The sequence below is a fragment of the Melospiza georgiana genome, chromosome 9 (genome assembly GCF_028018845.1).
Source record: "Melospiza georgiana isolate bMelGeo1 chromosome 9, bMelGeo1.pri, whole genome shotgun sequence".
NCBI classification, from domain to species: domain Eukaryota; kingdom Metazoa; phylum Chordata; class Aves; order Passeriformes; family Passerellidae; genus Melospiza; species Melospiza georgiana.
In genome coordinates this window covers 2,222,255-2,239,091 of record NC_080438.1, presented here as the reverse complement: position 1 = coordinate 2,239,091, position 16,837 = coordinate 2,222,255, and the positions used below count along the sequence as shown (strand labels likewise).

Below are 16,837 nucleotides of genomic sequence, written 5' to 3'. Positions count from 1 at the left end.
AGCTGTGTGTCAGTGTTGTATGAAGTCTTTGGAAAGGAAAGCTTAAGCTCTTTCTCTCTGATCAAGCTGTGGAAAAACTCCTCTTACCTTCATATTTTGAAATTGTTTTAGCTGTGAGTGCTATGATTAATTTTTCTTACCAGTTAGTTATTTTCTACTTGATTTTTATGCCTGTCAGAACAGTTATCCATAGCTTCACCATCTCTGGTAGTTTTCTGCACAATTACTTGAAGAGTTTCAGCCAAATCAGAAGTGCATGGTCTTTCACACGAAACTACACTGCAATTTCAAAACCACCTGCACTTTTGAATTTCAGTGTGTTCCTTTTCAAAGGCAGAACGTTCACCAGCAGGGCATGGGCAATTTGTGCAGCAGTGAGTGTAGTGAACCATCCAGGGAGGGCTGAGCAGCATTTCTGCTTCAGTGGGCACCCACAGTGTGAGCCTGCCCTGAGCAGAGCAAAGATTCCCCCACCCACCCCTGCTGCTTTGTCTGAGCTTGCAGCCTTTCTTGGGGCTTTGTGCACATTAAGCTGGAAAGTTGGTGGTGCTATTAGAGAAAATAGCTTTTAAACTGCATTAATGATAGGACAAAGAGTCATGCTTAAGCTCCTTTGTTCTTGATGAGGTTTAATAGCAGGTGGTGTTTTGAGTCATGCTTACAAAAATGGAACTATTGGAAACTTCAGTATCCACGTAAGTCAGCAGCTGTGGGTTAAGTGTTTGGAACAATCTCTTCATCTGAAGATCTACCTTGTACCTGAGGCAGTGTCTCTGGGCACTGATCTGATCTCACTGGGGCATTAGGTCTGCTCAGTTCTGAGTCAGCCCTCAAACCCCACTCCTGGGTCCCAAGGCAGGGACAGGCAGATTATTGTGTGCACAAACTGCTGTACTTCCACTGCAAGTCACTTCAGCTCAAGGGGAATTTTGCTCTCTGTAAATTACCACTTGGTTTCCTTGTTGGGTTTTTTTTTTCATGGTTATTTTTATTGTGGGCTCTATCCTTTCAGCTAAAGAAGCCTGTTGAATTAATATGCAGAATGTTAGAAGTCAGAGGGAAAAAAACCTCCTGCTGGTGGTGTTGGTAAGGTTGTTAACTTGACTTGTCCCAGTGTGGCTGGTGTCTCATGATTCTGTGTTCTGAGTGCTCTGTCTGATGAGTGATGCATGCTGTGCTGCAGGAGGGATCAGGTTTTCCTGTGGCTGCTTGCACACACACACACACAAAATGAGCTCTCAGTCCCCTCCCTAGCTTGGAGGGCTTTTGGGAGACTTGAGGCATCTTGTTGGAGTTGGGGAGTAGACCAAGAAGAATTTTGGAAAAGAAGTCAGACAGACATTGGACACAGATCATGTCAGAGTGACTTAAATCTGAGCTGCCAGCCTGCATTCTTCTAAAATCTGGGTTTGTGACCTGATAAAGCCTGATTTCTTGCATGAAATCTCTCAAAAGATGAAGGTAAGAAATACATACCTTCTGTGCTTTTTGTGCATTTTGTGAGGGTAGACCTTGTGTTTTAAAATGCCAGTTCACAGCCATTGAAATGTTTCCTTTTCTGCCCCTGCTGTTCTGTGCAGCTCCCCCAAGGTGCCCCCCAGAGTGGAAGTGAAATGGGAAGCAAATGCCTGGGCCTGAGTAATGAAGGAGTGGGATGATGCTCTGTAATATTTCATGTTTTGGTGTATTTTTGTGAAGTACCAGGGAGTCCTTGTATCTCTAAAGAGATGTACTGGAGTTAAGAGCTAGGGAATTTCACCATGAAATGATTGAAAGCCCTTTTCAGGAATACAAATGACTCAAAGTATGTGCATAACTAATTTTTCCAAGTGAGAGCTAGGTAATAAAGCCATAGAAATCTGCTAACATTTCATTCATGCTCTGAAATGAGCCTCCTGTGCATAGGGTAGGACAGAGGTTTGATGGAAAACTCAATACTAACATGATGGGATGGGAATTTGAGTGAGAAGCTTATGCCTAATTCTCAGCTGAGATGTGAGACTTTGTACCTGCTACAATATGTGGTTATTATTATTTTCATACCTTCCATTCAGTGCTTTATTTCCCACTAACTGCAGCTGCTTCTGCCTGTCTTGAAGGGTCTCATTTAGTTTAGAGGAAAGATGCTACCTCAAAAAGAAGAGAAATTAAAATTACTGAGGTGCTTTGGGGCTGAGACAGAGGTGGAGCATTTTTATTGCTCATCTCCATGAGATGTCAGATCCCACAAGTTCCTTGTTCACTGTCTCTTCTATGGAGAGAGAAAAATTATATATATATATATATATATATATATATATATATATATATATTTATATATTTTTATGTATGTATATGCATGAAACTTAAAATTTTAATACTTGTCTGTAGCCTGTTGTTTCATGGGTTCCTTCTTAGTGGAGGAGTCTACACTGCACAGACCTCCCAATAAAGTTGAAATTCAAGTTTGAAGAAAGCTGCTAATTGAAATTCCAAGCAGTAGTGATCCCAGTTGTGTAAGTGAATAATGACCTACTGATAATCTTGCTGTTGTGATTAATGTTAAGGCTGTTTCATGTCTCAAAACCATTGTCACAAAGTTGCTGCACTCAGATTTTTCTGTGCCATAGCCCCGTCTCTCCTGTGAGGAGAAGGTGGCTTTTGTTCACAGGAGGTCATTCCAATCACCTGATTGTTATGTAAACAGCATTTCCTGGATGGAAAATGTTTGTGTTTCAAGTGGTGGCTGGCTGGTGTTGCAGCATTGTTGAAGACTCCATCAAAGCTCAGTTTGCTCCGTGTTCTGCTGGCCTTGGTTGGAATCAGCCTGGAAACCTTTGGGCCTCCAGGCCTGCTGGTTCACTGTGCAGGTGCTCCCTAGGGTGTGAAGGGACCATGTATGGTGAGAAAGAAAAGATGCCTTCTAGTACAAGTGTTTGTAGTAGGGGGGATGGCTGCTTTTCTGCAGAAATAAATCCATTTCTGCTGACAGCTAAAGCTCTTGGGAAAAAGTACCAAACAAACCTCATGAGAGGTTTTGCCTAGGATTTTTTTTTTTAGTGTACTTATTTTCTTCAAGGTGCTTGGTGATGTTGACTGTATGAAACCTTCTCAGGTAGACTCTGATTAAGGAGATTTTGGTTTTTAGTCTGTGACTGAAGTTTTTGCTTAGTAATAATGACTGCTAAAAATATCTCATAGCTTTGTGACAAAGGATGTTGATTCAAGTTGTTCCTAACTTGCTGTAACTTAGCTGATTTGTGCCACCTTTCACTTTGTGATGTGGTTACACTCCAGGATCTGGTTTGTGATACTTTTTTCTTTTGGAAGTAGTAAATTTGTGGTGTTTTCTGTTGCTAACTACCTCTAGTGAATCCTCAAATGCATTTTATGAATGAGTATCCATGAACTGTACATCTATTTTTTAGATGCCTCATGGGAACAGCTGAAGAAGATTGAGGAAGACAATGCTGAGGGAATTTTAAAATTTCATTTTAAATAAAGCTTTTCCACTTTTTTTTTAGGCTTCCTGTTTGGAATGTCTTTTGTAAAGACACTCTCTCATCAGCAGTGCAGTATGCTTCAGGTGATGCTTGTGCCCTGGCCAGCGAGGATGAAACTGTCCAGGAAAAGGTATGCTGGGTACATCATGCTAATTACTCACTCTGAATAAATATTACATTGTAAAATAACATTCTTCATAGGATCTTCAAGGCCAGAATGTTTAATGTACTCAGTTGTTTGAGCAATGATATCTTCCCATGTTTTTATTCTCCTTTACTTCATTTCTTGCAGTCATGCAACAATTCAGGTGGATAGTTTGGGGCAAGAGAAGGAATGAATAGTAAACCTACTGAAAAAAACTATTTTTTTTTTCTAATTTGGTGGTCAGATATTAGAAGTGGGCACTGGGAAAGTGTGGGGCTTTATAGAACCACAATAGGCATGGATGGACTGGGTAAGTCCAGCCCATTTCCATCTGTGTTGTATTAAAACCAGTGTACAGATGATAGTTATCCTAAAGAGAAGATTTAAGATTAATTGGTTCAAGTCAGCAGTTATCACTTTGCATTAAAACTTAAGAAGGCTAAAATGTGTTTCTGAAAGGTATAATAAATAAGTTGTGGTCTCTTTCATTTTTACTTTACTCAGCACTTCAGGTTAATTGAGTGTAATTGTCCCACCCTGATTAACTCATGGCAAGTTTCTGCATCTTGCATTGCATAGTGAATTCCCAAGCTGTTGAGTCAGAAAATCATGATCATTTAATTCATTTATTTATTTATTTACAGAATCAGTCCTATTCTAAACATGGGTAGTATTGATACGTTGGTTTTCCTATTTCCTCCAGCAATCTGTAGTAGTGTTAATCACAGTCCTCATTCCAAAAAAAGCTTTTCTTTGCCACAATAAACTCAGAAATGTGTGTGGAGCAGTCTAGCTGGCTCAAGTGGAGAGCTCCCTGACCATAAAAAATCCCTTTAAATATTGTAGGTTTCTTAAGCATTGCACCAACTAGGGGAGCTCTATTTTTTTTGCCAGCCTGTGCAGACAAATAGCATTCCTGTCCCTCAGGCTGCCTAAAAAGTAGTTCTGCTTGAATTTAATGTCTGATGCAATAATACTGGAAAGATTAAGTAAGCTTTGAGACTGGGAAACCACTGGTAAATGATTTCCTACTCTGCAACATTCTTCCTTTCATTCTGTTAATGTGGATGCATAGGTAAGCAGATTTCTGAACTTGAACCCAAGGATGTGAAAACTAATGTTAGACTGTTAGACTCATTAAAGATGTCTTGGGTGGATGAGAAATGTTAAACAAGTGTCTGTTTCTCCTAGTTAGACTGCTGGAGCTGTCCTGCTCCAGAGGAGCAGCTCTGCAGCCTTGATCAGCTTGCCTTAGATCAGCTGTCTCTTCAGCCATTGATGCTGTTTCATCTTAGGGACTGGGATGGGAGTTAGTAGTTATTTAGGGGAAAATATTGCTCAGTTGTCTCTGAGGTTTGTCAGCTCAGATTTGTAGCTCCTGCACTTCAGTGGATGCTTAATTCTCTCAAATGAATATCATGTAGTGTTGTACAGCACAGCAGCCCATTTTGGGTCTGAACACTGCAGTATTTGGCCACAGGGTTTTAGATAGCCCTAGAAAACAAAATGGGTGTAAATTCTACCACATTTCTTGCTGTATTTTAAAGTATTGCTCAAAACCAGCTTGCATGTTTTGTAGTCATAACTTAAAGTTTGAAGGCAAGTGTAAATTGTTGCTAGTTTTAGTCTGGTGGGTTTAAAACTTCTTTCCCCTCAAGTGCTGATAGTTTTTATTTTGTGAATTCACTGCTCTTGATGGAATTTTTAGCTGTAGGAGAAAAGGTTGCTTTACAAGGTTCTGGCAGATTTGTGTAATTACTATAGCTCTGCTGATAAGGGCTGCTACAACTGAAATGTGCCACGTGTTATTTTCTGGTGCCTGTCTGATGCAAGTCAGCTTAGAGTTTTCTTTTTCTTCTCTTTTGGGTAGCAGGGAGATAGGGGAGGGTTTGTCAACATGGGAAATTGTGATGGTGTTTGCAGGAGTCCAAGGATGAGGGGAGAAATGAGGATCTGCCTCCAGGCTTCAGAAGGCTGATTTATTATTTTATGATATATATTATATTGAAACTATACTAAAAGAGTAGAAGAAAGGATTTTATCAGAAGGCTAGCTAAGAATAGAATAGGAATGATAACAAAAGCCAGCTGACTGTGATTGGCCATTAATTAGAAACAACCACATGAGACCAATCACAGATGCACCTGTTGCATTCCACAGCAGCAGATAATCAATGTTTACATTTTGTTCCTGAGGCCTGTCAGCTTCTCAGGAGGAAAATCATAAGGAAAGGACTTTTCAGAAAATGTGTCTGTGACAGGAAGTCATAGAAGAATGAGGCACTCTCCTTAGCAAACAAACTGGATTAAGACAGTGCTAAAATGGTCTTTTCAGGGAAGATTTAATTGAATCATTTTAACTTGCTGTAGTCTTTGTGCAGATGAGATCTGAAACACGGGTGGGCAGTGGTTCTGAAGATTAATGCAGCCTAGTTTTGGATGCTTTGCTGCTGAAAGAAGTGCAGCTGTTGAGTGTCCCAGAGGAATCTGCCGTGGCTGCAGAATCACTGATGTTTCACCTTCACTCTCCCAGGGGGAAGAGGCTGCTCCCAGCCTGGAGCCTGAGGACTCCAGCACTCACAGTTACTCCATGGAAGAGCTGCTCAATGACTTGACAAAATCTGACCAGGCAAGGCTTTTGTTTCATTCACTGTCTTCATACAGTCTTCAAATGCTTCTTGGATTTCAGTCTTTCATTTTGGTTATCTAAAGTTCATAGGAACCATCTCTCACATTTCACCTGTACAGTGGATTGCTGTCAGACTCATGTTTCCAGTAAAAGAGAAAATGTGTGAGCTACCAGACCTTGCATTTCCCATGTGCATAAATAATGAGTAATTTAGTGTTTGGAGGTACTGACTAAAAACTTTCCAAGATAAATTAAAATTGGATGTTGTAGGTATGGATGTCTATAAATAAAACATAAAGTCTTTTCTCTGAGGTCTTTTATGTAGATCAGGCTTGGTGATTATAGCAGTCCATTTTAGCTTTGATCCTTCATGGCTTCTGTCATTTTCATTTCCTTTGTTAAAATGGGAAAAGGGTTGTACCTCAGCTCTGTGCCATTGATACTGTAAAGTCAGTGCTTGATGTTAAATGTTACAAACCAACTGGTAAAGATTATTTATTTGATTACATATTTTTGTTTAGTTTACCAAATATCTGAACTATGAACAAGATATCTAAACTATTAGCTTACAAATATTCTGAACTATGTCCTGTGTATGTAGTTTACAAGATATCATACACAGGACATACTTCAGAATATTTATTTCATTGTTTGGGTGTTTATATGTGTTAAAACTTCCTGACCCCTTCATGTTATGTGAGATGACAGAGTAATGTAGGTATTGACAAGACATTTTTGTACAGTAATATTTCCTTCTGCTGCTGGAGTTAATCTGACCTGTTCCAGTGGTTGCATGCTCTTTCAGAGTTACAAAACCTTATTTTGAGTGTGCTTATGACAACTGAAGACCTAGAATAAATAAGAGTCAAGACTACTAAACACTCAAAAGTGAAAGGTGATTTATCTCGTTCTTCACTTAGAGCCTGGAAGAAGCTTTAAATAATTTTGGAACTCCATTGGAGTGATGAAATTAAAAGCCTTCTCTAAAATTTAGGATAAAACCAGTAAATTTTATTGTAATGGAACATGCAAATAGAACTGTTCTTTTTGTTTGCTGCACTATTCAAACTGCTTTTCTCATGGCAGGCTCTGTAGAAATGCATCATTGAGGAAGCTGTTGCTCAGGCCTGCTCCAGTTGATATTTTTACATGATTATTGCAGCTATCCCAGAATAGCACAGAATGCCCCCTGGGTCTAGGAAGAAAGAAAATGAATTTCTGACAGAAATCCACACTGTTAGAACTCCATGTTAGATGTTACTGTGTGAATGCTTTTCTTACTCAGGTGTTGAAAAATGTAAATTCACCTGGAATGTTTTTACAGGCAACAGAAATAAGTGAAACAAGCCAGCCTGAAGTTGTGAGTCCACCTTCAGTAGATGTACATGAAGCTTCCTCCAGCATAGTCCCAAGCACTGAAAACACTTCCAGTTCACCTACCTCAGAGATACCTCCAGTCTCACAGCCTGAGTAAGCTTTGTTCTTTTGTTCTTTGAGAGAATCTCTCTTAAATTTTGTTCTTTTGGTCTTTGAGAGAATCTCACTTGCTCTGCCCTTGTTAGGATGTGCAGTAGGGATGAGGTGGGATTGCTCCCCACAGTTGTTTGCTGGTTTATGGGGTCAGTGTGGTGGTGTTTGTGGGTCCCCAGGATGAGGGAAGAGATGAGAATCTTGACTCCATGTTTCAGAAGGCTGATTTATTATTTTATTATATTATATATATTTAAAAAAATATACTAAAACTAAAGAAAGAGAAAGGAGGGATACATCAGAAAGCTAGAAAAGAATGATAATAAAATCTTGTGACAGACTCAGTCTGACACAGCTGGCTATGATTGACCATTAATTAAAAACAATTCACATGTTGGGTAAACAGTTCTCCAAATGACATTCCAAAGTAGCAAAACATGGAGAAGCTGAAGCTTCTCAGGAGAAAAGATCCTGGCAATGGGATTTTTCATAAAATATGTCAGGGACGTGTCAGTGCTGATGGAGTGTGCCAGCAGTTCCTCAGTGTGTGGATGAAGAGTTGTGCACTTGCATGAGGTGGATCCTATTGCCATGAGCAGTTTCTAAGCCTCTGCTCTGAAAAAAGCCAACATGCTTAGATAATCTGTGCTATAAAAGCCCTCAGGGCTTTACCATTAGGATTTCTGCCCTTCACAAATGTGCTTTCACATCTGTGTCAACAAGCACTGAGGCTGCTTCAGCAATGGCCTCTGCCTTCACTTAGGGAGGAACTCTGCAGAATTTTATCTTGGGACTTAAAAACAGAGAGTCTCAAGTTCTGATAATAAAGAGACTTGACAAAATAGCAAGTTCTCCTATAAATGCAGTCAAGGCAGTTTAGTTCCAGTGCTCAGTGGTGTATTGCAGAGCTGCCTGTGCTGCAGGCAGCTTTCTGGAGTGTTTTGTTTCCCTTTTCTTGTGGGATGTTGTGCTGTCAGATGTGAACTGTAGTATGGAAATTCATGTGTGATCATCCAAGGATTTTCACAAAGTCCTGTTGGGCTTTTGGGTGTGTGCTAAGGGAAGTAATCTTGTTCTGACTGCTGATGAAGATGAATTATTTTGCTGGATAAAAATTGAACACAGTGAAAATGAAGTAGACTTGTCTTTGGTGGTTTAGGCTTTTTAAGATTTCAGTTTTTCTGCTTCACCAAATTTTGTTTCTTTATCATAGAAAAGGTATGGAAATTTTGTTTGCTGGCTGATCTTGCCTAGTTTGTCAGAGCTAACACTTAAACACATTTTGGTATTTCATCAGTGTCTTTAATTGGAAGCCTTCCAAAATGTGCAGTTTTTATAAGGCAAAACTGGAATGTAGCTTCAGCCTGTTCTTTTTATAGCTTTTTTTGACTACTCCACTGATTTATTTGTGTAATGTGTTGTAAGCTCTGCTGTTGTCAGGTCCTAGAAGGAGACAGGATGTTATTTTCTTTGAAACATTCAGCTTGGTGTCTGGTAATTGTTGGAAATTGTCTGCCTGTCACAGCTGGGGAATACTGGAGTGCTGCACTCCAAAGACTTGAGTTTTGAAACAAATGAAAATAGAAACTTGGTTTGGAGCACCTGATGGATGAGTTCATGCTGGGCAGTGGAGTTGTGACACCAGTGCCATTCACAGGAAGAAAGGGCAGACCTGGTGTAGCAGAGAAGCTAAAAAATAATGTTTATCTGTTATTTCAGACTGCAGTTCAGCTCTCAGTACTCACAGGGGGTCTCTTACTGAACAGATGAATATCCAAACCAGCTGTGGTCCAGCTCTACACTTAAAGTCTTTAAAAAGACACAGTTGTATTTGTTATCTTCAGACAGTTTTTACCTTTTTGCTGGTTTAAATGTGATTCCTGACAGTGTAACCAAGTCCAGCTCTCTCAGGTGTTACTGGTCTAATATTTCAGCAGAACCTCTTAGTCAAAATATTTTGAAAGGAACTTTATCCCAAACAAGTTTTACTTTGTAGTGAATCTTTTTTTAGAACAGCACTTAGTGTAACTTTTCTTCCTAAGTCTAATCTGAGGAAAAATTACTGAAAAATAATCTGAGCTCTTTTTGTCTGGAAGTAAGGAACATGCTGTGCAAAATGAGCTTGATAATTCATTTTAAAAATGAACGAAAAAGAAGATACTCAAAGGAGAGGGGAGCACTACAGCTTTTAGACTCACTTTCTGCCAAAATTAGTTGAGGCCAGTCAGGTACACCCTGAGAGCAAGGAATTTTTAAGTTCATTCTTGTCCCATATTTTCTTCAGTTGATAATTATTCATAGTGTCACCTACCCACTGAAATGGAGAATATGTGCAGCTTTTCAGTTTTGTGTAGTGGTCAGCATTATTTAGTCAGTAAAGAGTTGCATGCAGAACCAAACACTGTGCATCTCAGATGGAGGCATTTTGGGGCTTACAGGGTAAATACTCTTTGTTTATAGCTAATAAATTCTTGTGTTCATGATGTTTGTTAGATTTTTCTACATAGCAAAAAGTCTTGGAATACCTAGGAGTTTTTTGTTTTATACCACAGGAAATTTATCATATGAAAGGAACTAAAATTGTCTCCCTGGGTTGGTTGCAGCTGCTTCTGTTGATAATTGTAGCAGTCAGGGAACCAAAAAGATTCCCTTTTAAGTTGCTGACGTGCTGTTTGTGTTTTGGCAGCTCCGTCATGATACTGGATTAACCTAGTTTGCTGCTTCCATTAAAGAAAGCTTATGTGGAAATTTAGAAGGCAGAGTAAAGCCTTTCCTTAGACCTGGCTGCATCTGATCAGCATGGGAGTCATCCCTGTGCTGGAGGGGACAGGACAGTCAGAAGTTGTCACCTGAAAGTCACTCTTTGCCCATCCCCACCCATTGCATCATTGCTGAAGGGCAGAGGAGAGGTTTGCTGTTGGGTTTGTGTCTCAGCATTTGTCTGAGGTGTGCTCAGCCTTTCTGGGAGCCAGGAGGTGAAGCAGTGACAGATGAGCTGGTTTGGGCTGTTGGTACAGCTGGGATCATGGTCTGCTGGGCTACCTGATTTTTGTTACACCAGCAAAAAAAAAAGAAATACATTTGTAGAAAGGCTGGCTCTGCTTTTCTCCCCCTGTTCTGCTCTAGTTTTAGCCAAGTTCTGTTCTCACTGCTGCCTCTTGACTTGGGAACATGAGGAGCTTTTAGTGAGGGAACTCAGTCTCTTGTTTGTTTCCTTTGTTGAAAAGGAAAAGTGCTGGCAGCCAGGTAACTGTGAAGATGTTGTTAGCTTGTAGTGATGCTGGGAGAATTATGCATTGCAGTGTTTGGTAGGATGTTGGATGTGAGTTCTGGGAGATGAGAAGCCTGTTTGGAGTTCCTTTCTGGAAAAGGAAATTCTGTTCTTTCATGGGTACAGCTGAGAATGCACTTCCACAAGTACAGCATGCTTCATTCTTCTTTTCTTAATTATTTCTGTGAGACTGTTGCTTTATGAAACCTTTCAGTTATCTTTGTGGTTGATTGTCAGGGTTCCTTGTATGATCAGAAGGCTAAAAAAGGCTGTTGTTTGTTTCCCTTCAGTGCAATAGAGAATCCCCGTGCTGATACCCCTGTAGTCAGCTCTAGTGAAGCTGAGCAGTCAGAACCTGACTGTGATATTGGTGGGACACTTGAGGCTGACCCTCAGAGTGAGCCTTCCTCTTTTGTCAGTCCACCAGAGAGGTGAGTATCCAAGCAGGTTGTGTGTGCCTCTGAACACTTCAAAGGGAGTTGTTCTCTTCTGTGCTGCCTTTGCAACAAACATTTGCATGTGCTTGCTTATCTGTGGATTGTGTGAGTGTGGTTCTGCCTCTGGTGACCATGTTACACATCCTGATGCCCTTTAAACTTCCAGCCTTGCAGGCCAGCACATAGAGAACATATCATCTTCACATGGCAAGGGAAAGAAGACAAAATCTGAGTTTGAGTCCAAAGTTTCAGCAGCTGAAAAGGGGGCAGATGAGCAAAAATCTGCTCTTAATGCTTCAGAGAACCTAAAAAGGGAGGTAAGTTGGTATCTCTCTCTCTCCTCAGTACACACAGGAGTAATTTTTTATTTTTATCACCCTCTGGTTTTATTACCACTGGTAAAAAATGTGGTGTGCTTTTATTCTGTCCCAGAAGTATCACTTGGCCCTTGTTACAGTGGGATATGTAGCTGGCCAGGCCTTCTGTGCTTAACTTTTTTCATGCTCTGGTTGTGAAGTACTTCCTAAAGCTTGTGTTTTTTTTAATAAGACTCTTTTTAAAATCAGAATGACTAAGGCCATGGCAATACCATTTTTTGCTGCTTTAGGATCATGTTTGAACTGTCACTTGGCAACTCCCTCTAAAATATTGTCCACAAAATAACCTCTACACTTGAAATGTCTACCAAAAAATGTTCACTCATCTGGTGGTGTGCTGAATATGTTTGTACAAAGGAGAAATGAAAACTTGAAATGGAGTAATGTACAGTTTAATTGTCAGGGTTTTTGCTTTGCAGGCAAGTCCAAAACGTTATTTCTGAGATAATTGAAATGGTTCCTTTAATGTTTAATCATTCTGCTGTTTCTGAGATGTTCAGAAATCCCAGAGAACCTCTGGAATTCAGTCATGACAAGCACTGATGTTTAAAGATTTTTGCTACAGGGAAAGCTTTCTTCATTAGGAAGAGAAAAAGCAAAAATTGGGAAGAAAATGCAGGTGTTGGAGAAGAAGGGTTACATTTTATTTAAAATTTATTAGCTTAGCCACAAAAATTGTCAGTATTTCAGTGAAATGATCTGTAATTCTGAGAGAAAATCATCACTTGTTTTTTCTGGCTTCTAATCTTGCTTACATTGGCTCTAAGTTGTTAACATGGGTGCAAATGATGTGTCTGCCCTTGACTTGATCAGAGCATGCTTTGTTTTTTCAAGTTCATCTTTGTTTTCATTGTTGGTCCTGAAAAATATTCACAATCAGTGCTTCTTTCTTTTGCAGAAAGACTTTAAGAAGACAGGAGAAATTGACCCTACATCAGTAATAACTCCAAAGGACCCTGGAGACATTCCAACATTTGATGAATGGAAGAAGAAAGTCATGGAGGTGGAGAAAGAAAAGAGTAAGTTCAGGATTCATTAGGTTGGTCTAAATAGAGAACACTGTCATCTCCTGAATAGCAGGACTGTCTCCATTTGGAATGCAGCCTGGAACTTCATTTTTCTGCTAGAACTACCTAATTAATAGCCTTCATTATAGAAAAGCAGTGAGCAGAAGTTCCCTGACAGTGCAAATACTGCTTGTTTGTGTGGTTTGTTATAGTAGCAATATTTTCTTGTTCCTAGGTCAGTCAATGCACCCTTCTGCTGTTGGTGGGCAGCATTCCACTAAAAAGGTCCAGAAAAACAGGAATAACTATGCCTCTGTAGAGTGTGGTGCCAAAATTCTGGCAGCAAATCCAGAGGCAAAGGTAAGCATTTATTAACTATTAGTGTTCAGTTTTTTAGTGTAGTGTTATGCAACAAAGTACACTTAAAACTGAGCACTGGTTTGTGAAGTTGTTGTTCTGTGTCTGGATTTATTGGGATTTTGATTAATAAAAATAGGATGTAAAGAGTGATCAGTGCTTTTTTAAGAGGGATTGTTATAGAACTTGATATCTTTTTAAGTGAATTAAGAAAATGGGGGCAGAGTCTACTTCCTGCAGAAACTGAACAGAGTTATATTAAAGAGCTCACCACAGTAAATAATCCATGATTGCCCCAAAGTGTGGCATACTGTGTCCTGGATAATTGTCTTGCTCAGAGTGTTGTTGATACTTGTCTACAAACCTAATTTCCAATTTATTGCTGGAAAGAGGGGGAAAATCCTTGATGCTGTTGCTATCTACCATGCAATTTAAAATACAAATTCTTTTCTTTCTACAGAGCACTTCAGCTATTTTGATGGAAAACATGGACCTTTATATGCTCAATCCTTGCAGTACTAAAATCTGGTAGGTTCCTAAGATTCATAATTGTTTCAGGAGTGATTACAGCTTTCCATTGCTGTGGGACTGACTTGACCTTGATGTGTTGCTCTTTGGAATGGGTGTGTGAGGAGCTCAGGCAGAATTAGCACAAGATAATTTATGATGTCTTCCATAGAAATCTAGCTCTGGTATTGACAAGTAATATTAAGGTGATATTTTTATTTATCTTAATATGTGTAAGTTTTGCATAATTATCTAATGGCAGATAAAGCACTTGAGAATTCAAATAAAGACTCTTGGTTTCTTTCCCTGACTGTCAAATAATTGTAGGACAGGTGAACAGAATTTACCATATATTAATTGGCACTTCAGGTGTGATTTAAATTGTTTGCTGTCCTTAGTTTTTAATTCTGTGATTGATGATAGATAGATAGATGAAGCTTTTGTAGCTGCAGATGCTGCCTGGAATTATTAAAGTAGATGTTCAGAGAAACACCACCAGCATTTTTATAGTGTCCTCCTTACACCCAGTGAAGGATGTGATGATGAGGGGAAGGGCTGAAGATTGTAACAGCAGAAGGAAAAGTCTTTTCTTAAAGAAATATTTACTTTTTGTCTTTAAGGTTTGTTGTTGAGCTCTGTGAACCAGTGCAAGTAAAGCAGTTTGACATTGCAAATCATGAATTATTCTCTTCCACTCCTAAAGACTTTCTGGTGTCAATTAGTGACAGGTATGTTACCTAAACTCATCCTTCTGAATGAAAAATGAAATAATTATTAGATGCAAAGCTTTATGAAGCATGATCTCTGTATGTTTATTATGCAAAGTGCAATGTAATGTGAAGTCACATGGTTTTTCTTTGTTTATTTTGTCAGTTGCTAGAAGGTTTTTTCCTTTGCCACCTCAAAAATTAAAAGGAAAAATGACATTGCTGTCATTGTGTGAGGGTCCTGCTGAGGTTCTGGGTTGGGAACTTTGCTGCTGCCTGGCAGCTGGAGAGAACAAAATGTATTTCTGCTCTGGAGAAACTTCTGTAAATACCTGTAAACAGAAAGTTCCTGCATTTCATTACCTGACTCCATTGTTTCCTTTCTAGGTATCCAACAAACAAATGGATTAAATTAGGTACTTTCCATGCCAGAGATGAGAGGAATGTCCAGAGCTTTCCTCTGGATGAACAGATGTATGCAAAATATGTGAAGGTAACTCAATACTGCAGAAACATCCACGCTCCTCAGGGAAGGAAGGGTTTGCTGGGTTTCCTCTGTATAACAGCATGCCAAGAAATGTGTTATCAAAGCCTGCCCTACCATTAATTGCCCTTGGTTAATTAGTGGCCCCAGCTGGGCTTGTCTGGGTGCTAAATCCTTGTCACAGTTGTGACCTTATTACCTTGCTCACTTTGGTAATTGGGAAGATCTTGGGAAGCCCCTTGGGTCCAAGTACATACTTAACTGATACCTGAATTAAGAAAAATGTAGACAAAGTTCTGTTCTGACTTACCCAACTATCTCCTGAATGTAAGAGCAGAAGAATCCTGACCTATTTTGTTTCTTGGCTGTACCTGCTTTGCACACACACACATATATCTATACCCATTTAGATTTATTTGTGTATATACACACCCTGCCCACTCAGTCCCTGGAGCACAGATCACAATATGCCTATTTCTTGATATTTTTGTGCCATGTTGGGCTGTACAGTTTAGTGAATCTGAAAGTGTGCAGGGTTGCATCTTGGTTCTCATTAAGAGACTCCAAGTGCAGTTTTCCAGTTATTCAACCATAACTCTGACTCAGGCAAATTATTTATGCTCACTGCTACTGGAGCATTGCCATGATACCTCCACCTTCAAAATGGTTTGCATTGAGCTGTCTTTACTCAGGAGACTCAAAGGGAATAAAACTCCATAAATAATTAATGTGCTACTTGAACTTGGATAAAAGCTTCTGTGAAAATATTGGGTTGTAGTGAAGGTTTAAAATCAAGTAAAATACAGACCTTTTAGGTCCTCTTCAGTGATGTGTTATCTTCCAATTATTATATGGCCAAATAAAAAAATAAATATTAGTTTGTGCTCCTTAATTATGCTTTGTGCTTTTATGAAAAAGTAGCTGTGAATGATAATTGTCTAACTTCTTTACCTAGAAATTCTGCATGAGTCACAGAACAGAGATTTCATTTATTTTTAATTCTGTTTTCTGGCTGAATTAATTAATGCCTTAAGGTAGCTGCCATTGTCACTGAAGTGGCAGAATTCCTGTAGATGCTGCAGCACTTAATCCCTTGGTGGATCCAGTGCTCTGCCTTGAATAGTACAGCATGGTAACATTTCCAGAGGTTTTTTCACTTCATAGTGCAAAAAGTAAGCAAGTTCTAAGTATGTCTGGTCTACAGAATGACTCCAAAATATTTTTAAATGTTAAAATTGCTGAAGTGGCTTACTGAGCTTGTATCAAAAACAATGGGATTTTTGTGGGATTGTCTTGGTCTCACTTGCAGATTATTCCAGTCCTTCAGTGATAGTGTCTACATAGTGGTTTAATAAATGCTTGCAAATTAATTCAGGTTAAATAAATACCAGGGTGTAGTCAAGAAATACACAGATGTCTGAAGCTCCCAGGTCTGTCATCAGCTGCTCTTTTGTTGCCGTTGTGCTTCTGTAAATGGAAGTGTTTTATAGTGAGTTGAAGCAGCAGCAGTACATAGAGAGTGCATGCTACATGGGTTTGTTTTTCCTTTTGAGTCCCTTTCTGTAGTCTGTGTTCTTGAAGGGTAAAAAAAATACACTCAGTACATTTAACACACTTCAATATTCTATCTGCAGTCATGCTGCCCTGAAAAATGGAATAACTTCAATTGCCTAATAAACCCCTTGTTGCATGTTACCTTCAATCTGCAAGGTACAAGGGCTACATGAAATCTTGCTAGCCAAGGCAGATGAAGTTGTGTTACACCTTCATCCTTCCCAGCTTGTCCTGTTAGGCATTTTTAGTACTGAATTAAACCCAGCAGGACTCTGTAGTTGCCTGTGGCATGTGTTCAGCCTTTGTACTGACATCTGCTTTTTGTTTTTTGTTTTTTCTCCTTTCCTCTCTCTCGCTTCAGATGTTCATCAAGTACATAAAGGTTAGCAACCCTTCTTGTGGAGTGATGGA

At 39.4% G+C, this 16,837-nt stretch overlaps 1 protein-coding gene across 1 annotated transcript in view; it reads left to right on the top strand.

Annotated features, from left to right (window-relative positions):
• Positions 1-16,837, top strand: part of SUCO (SUN domain containing ossification factor) — a 41,083-nt gene that overhangs the window by 9,537 nt on the left and 14,709 nt on the right. Inside the window, exons 2-12 of the mRNA XM_058030331.1 lie at positions 3,504-3,612; positions 6,160-6,255; positions 7,580-7,725; positions 11,287-11,427; positions 11,600-11,750; positions 12,709-12,829; positions 13,053-13,177; positions 13,635-13,702; positions 14,302-14,409; positions 14,776-14,881; positions 16,788-16,808. Coding sequence (XP_057886314.1) covers positions 3,504-3,612; positions 6,160-6,255; positions 7,580-7,725; positions 11,287-11,427; positions 11,600-11,750; positions 12,709-12,829; positions 13,053-13,177; positions 13,635-13,702; positions 14,302-14,409; positions 14,776-14,881; positions 16,788-16,808 — 1,192 coding nt within the window. The remainder of the gene's footprint in view (positions 1-3,503; positions 3,613-6,159; positions 6,256-7,579; positions 7,726-11,286; positions 11,428-11,599; positions 11,751-12,708; positions 12,830-13,052; positions 13,178-13,634; positions 13,703-14,301; positions 14,410-14,775; positions 14,882-16,787; positions 16,809-16,837) is intronic.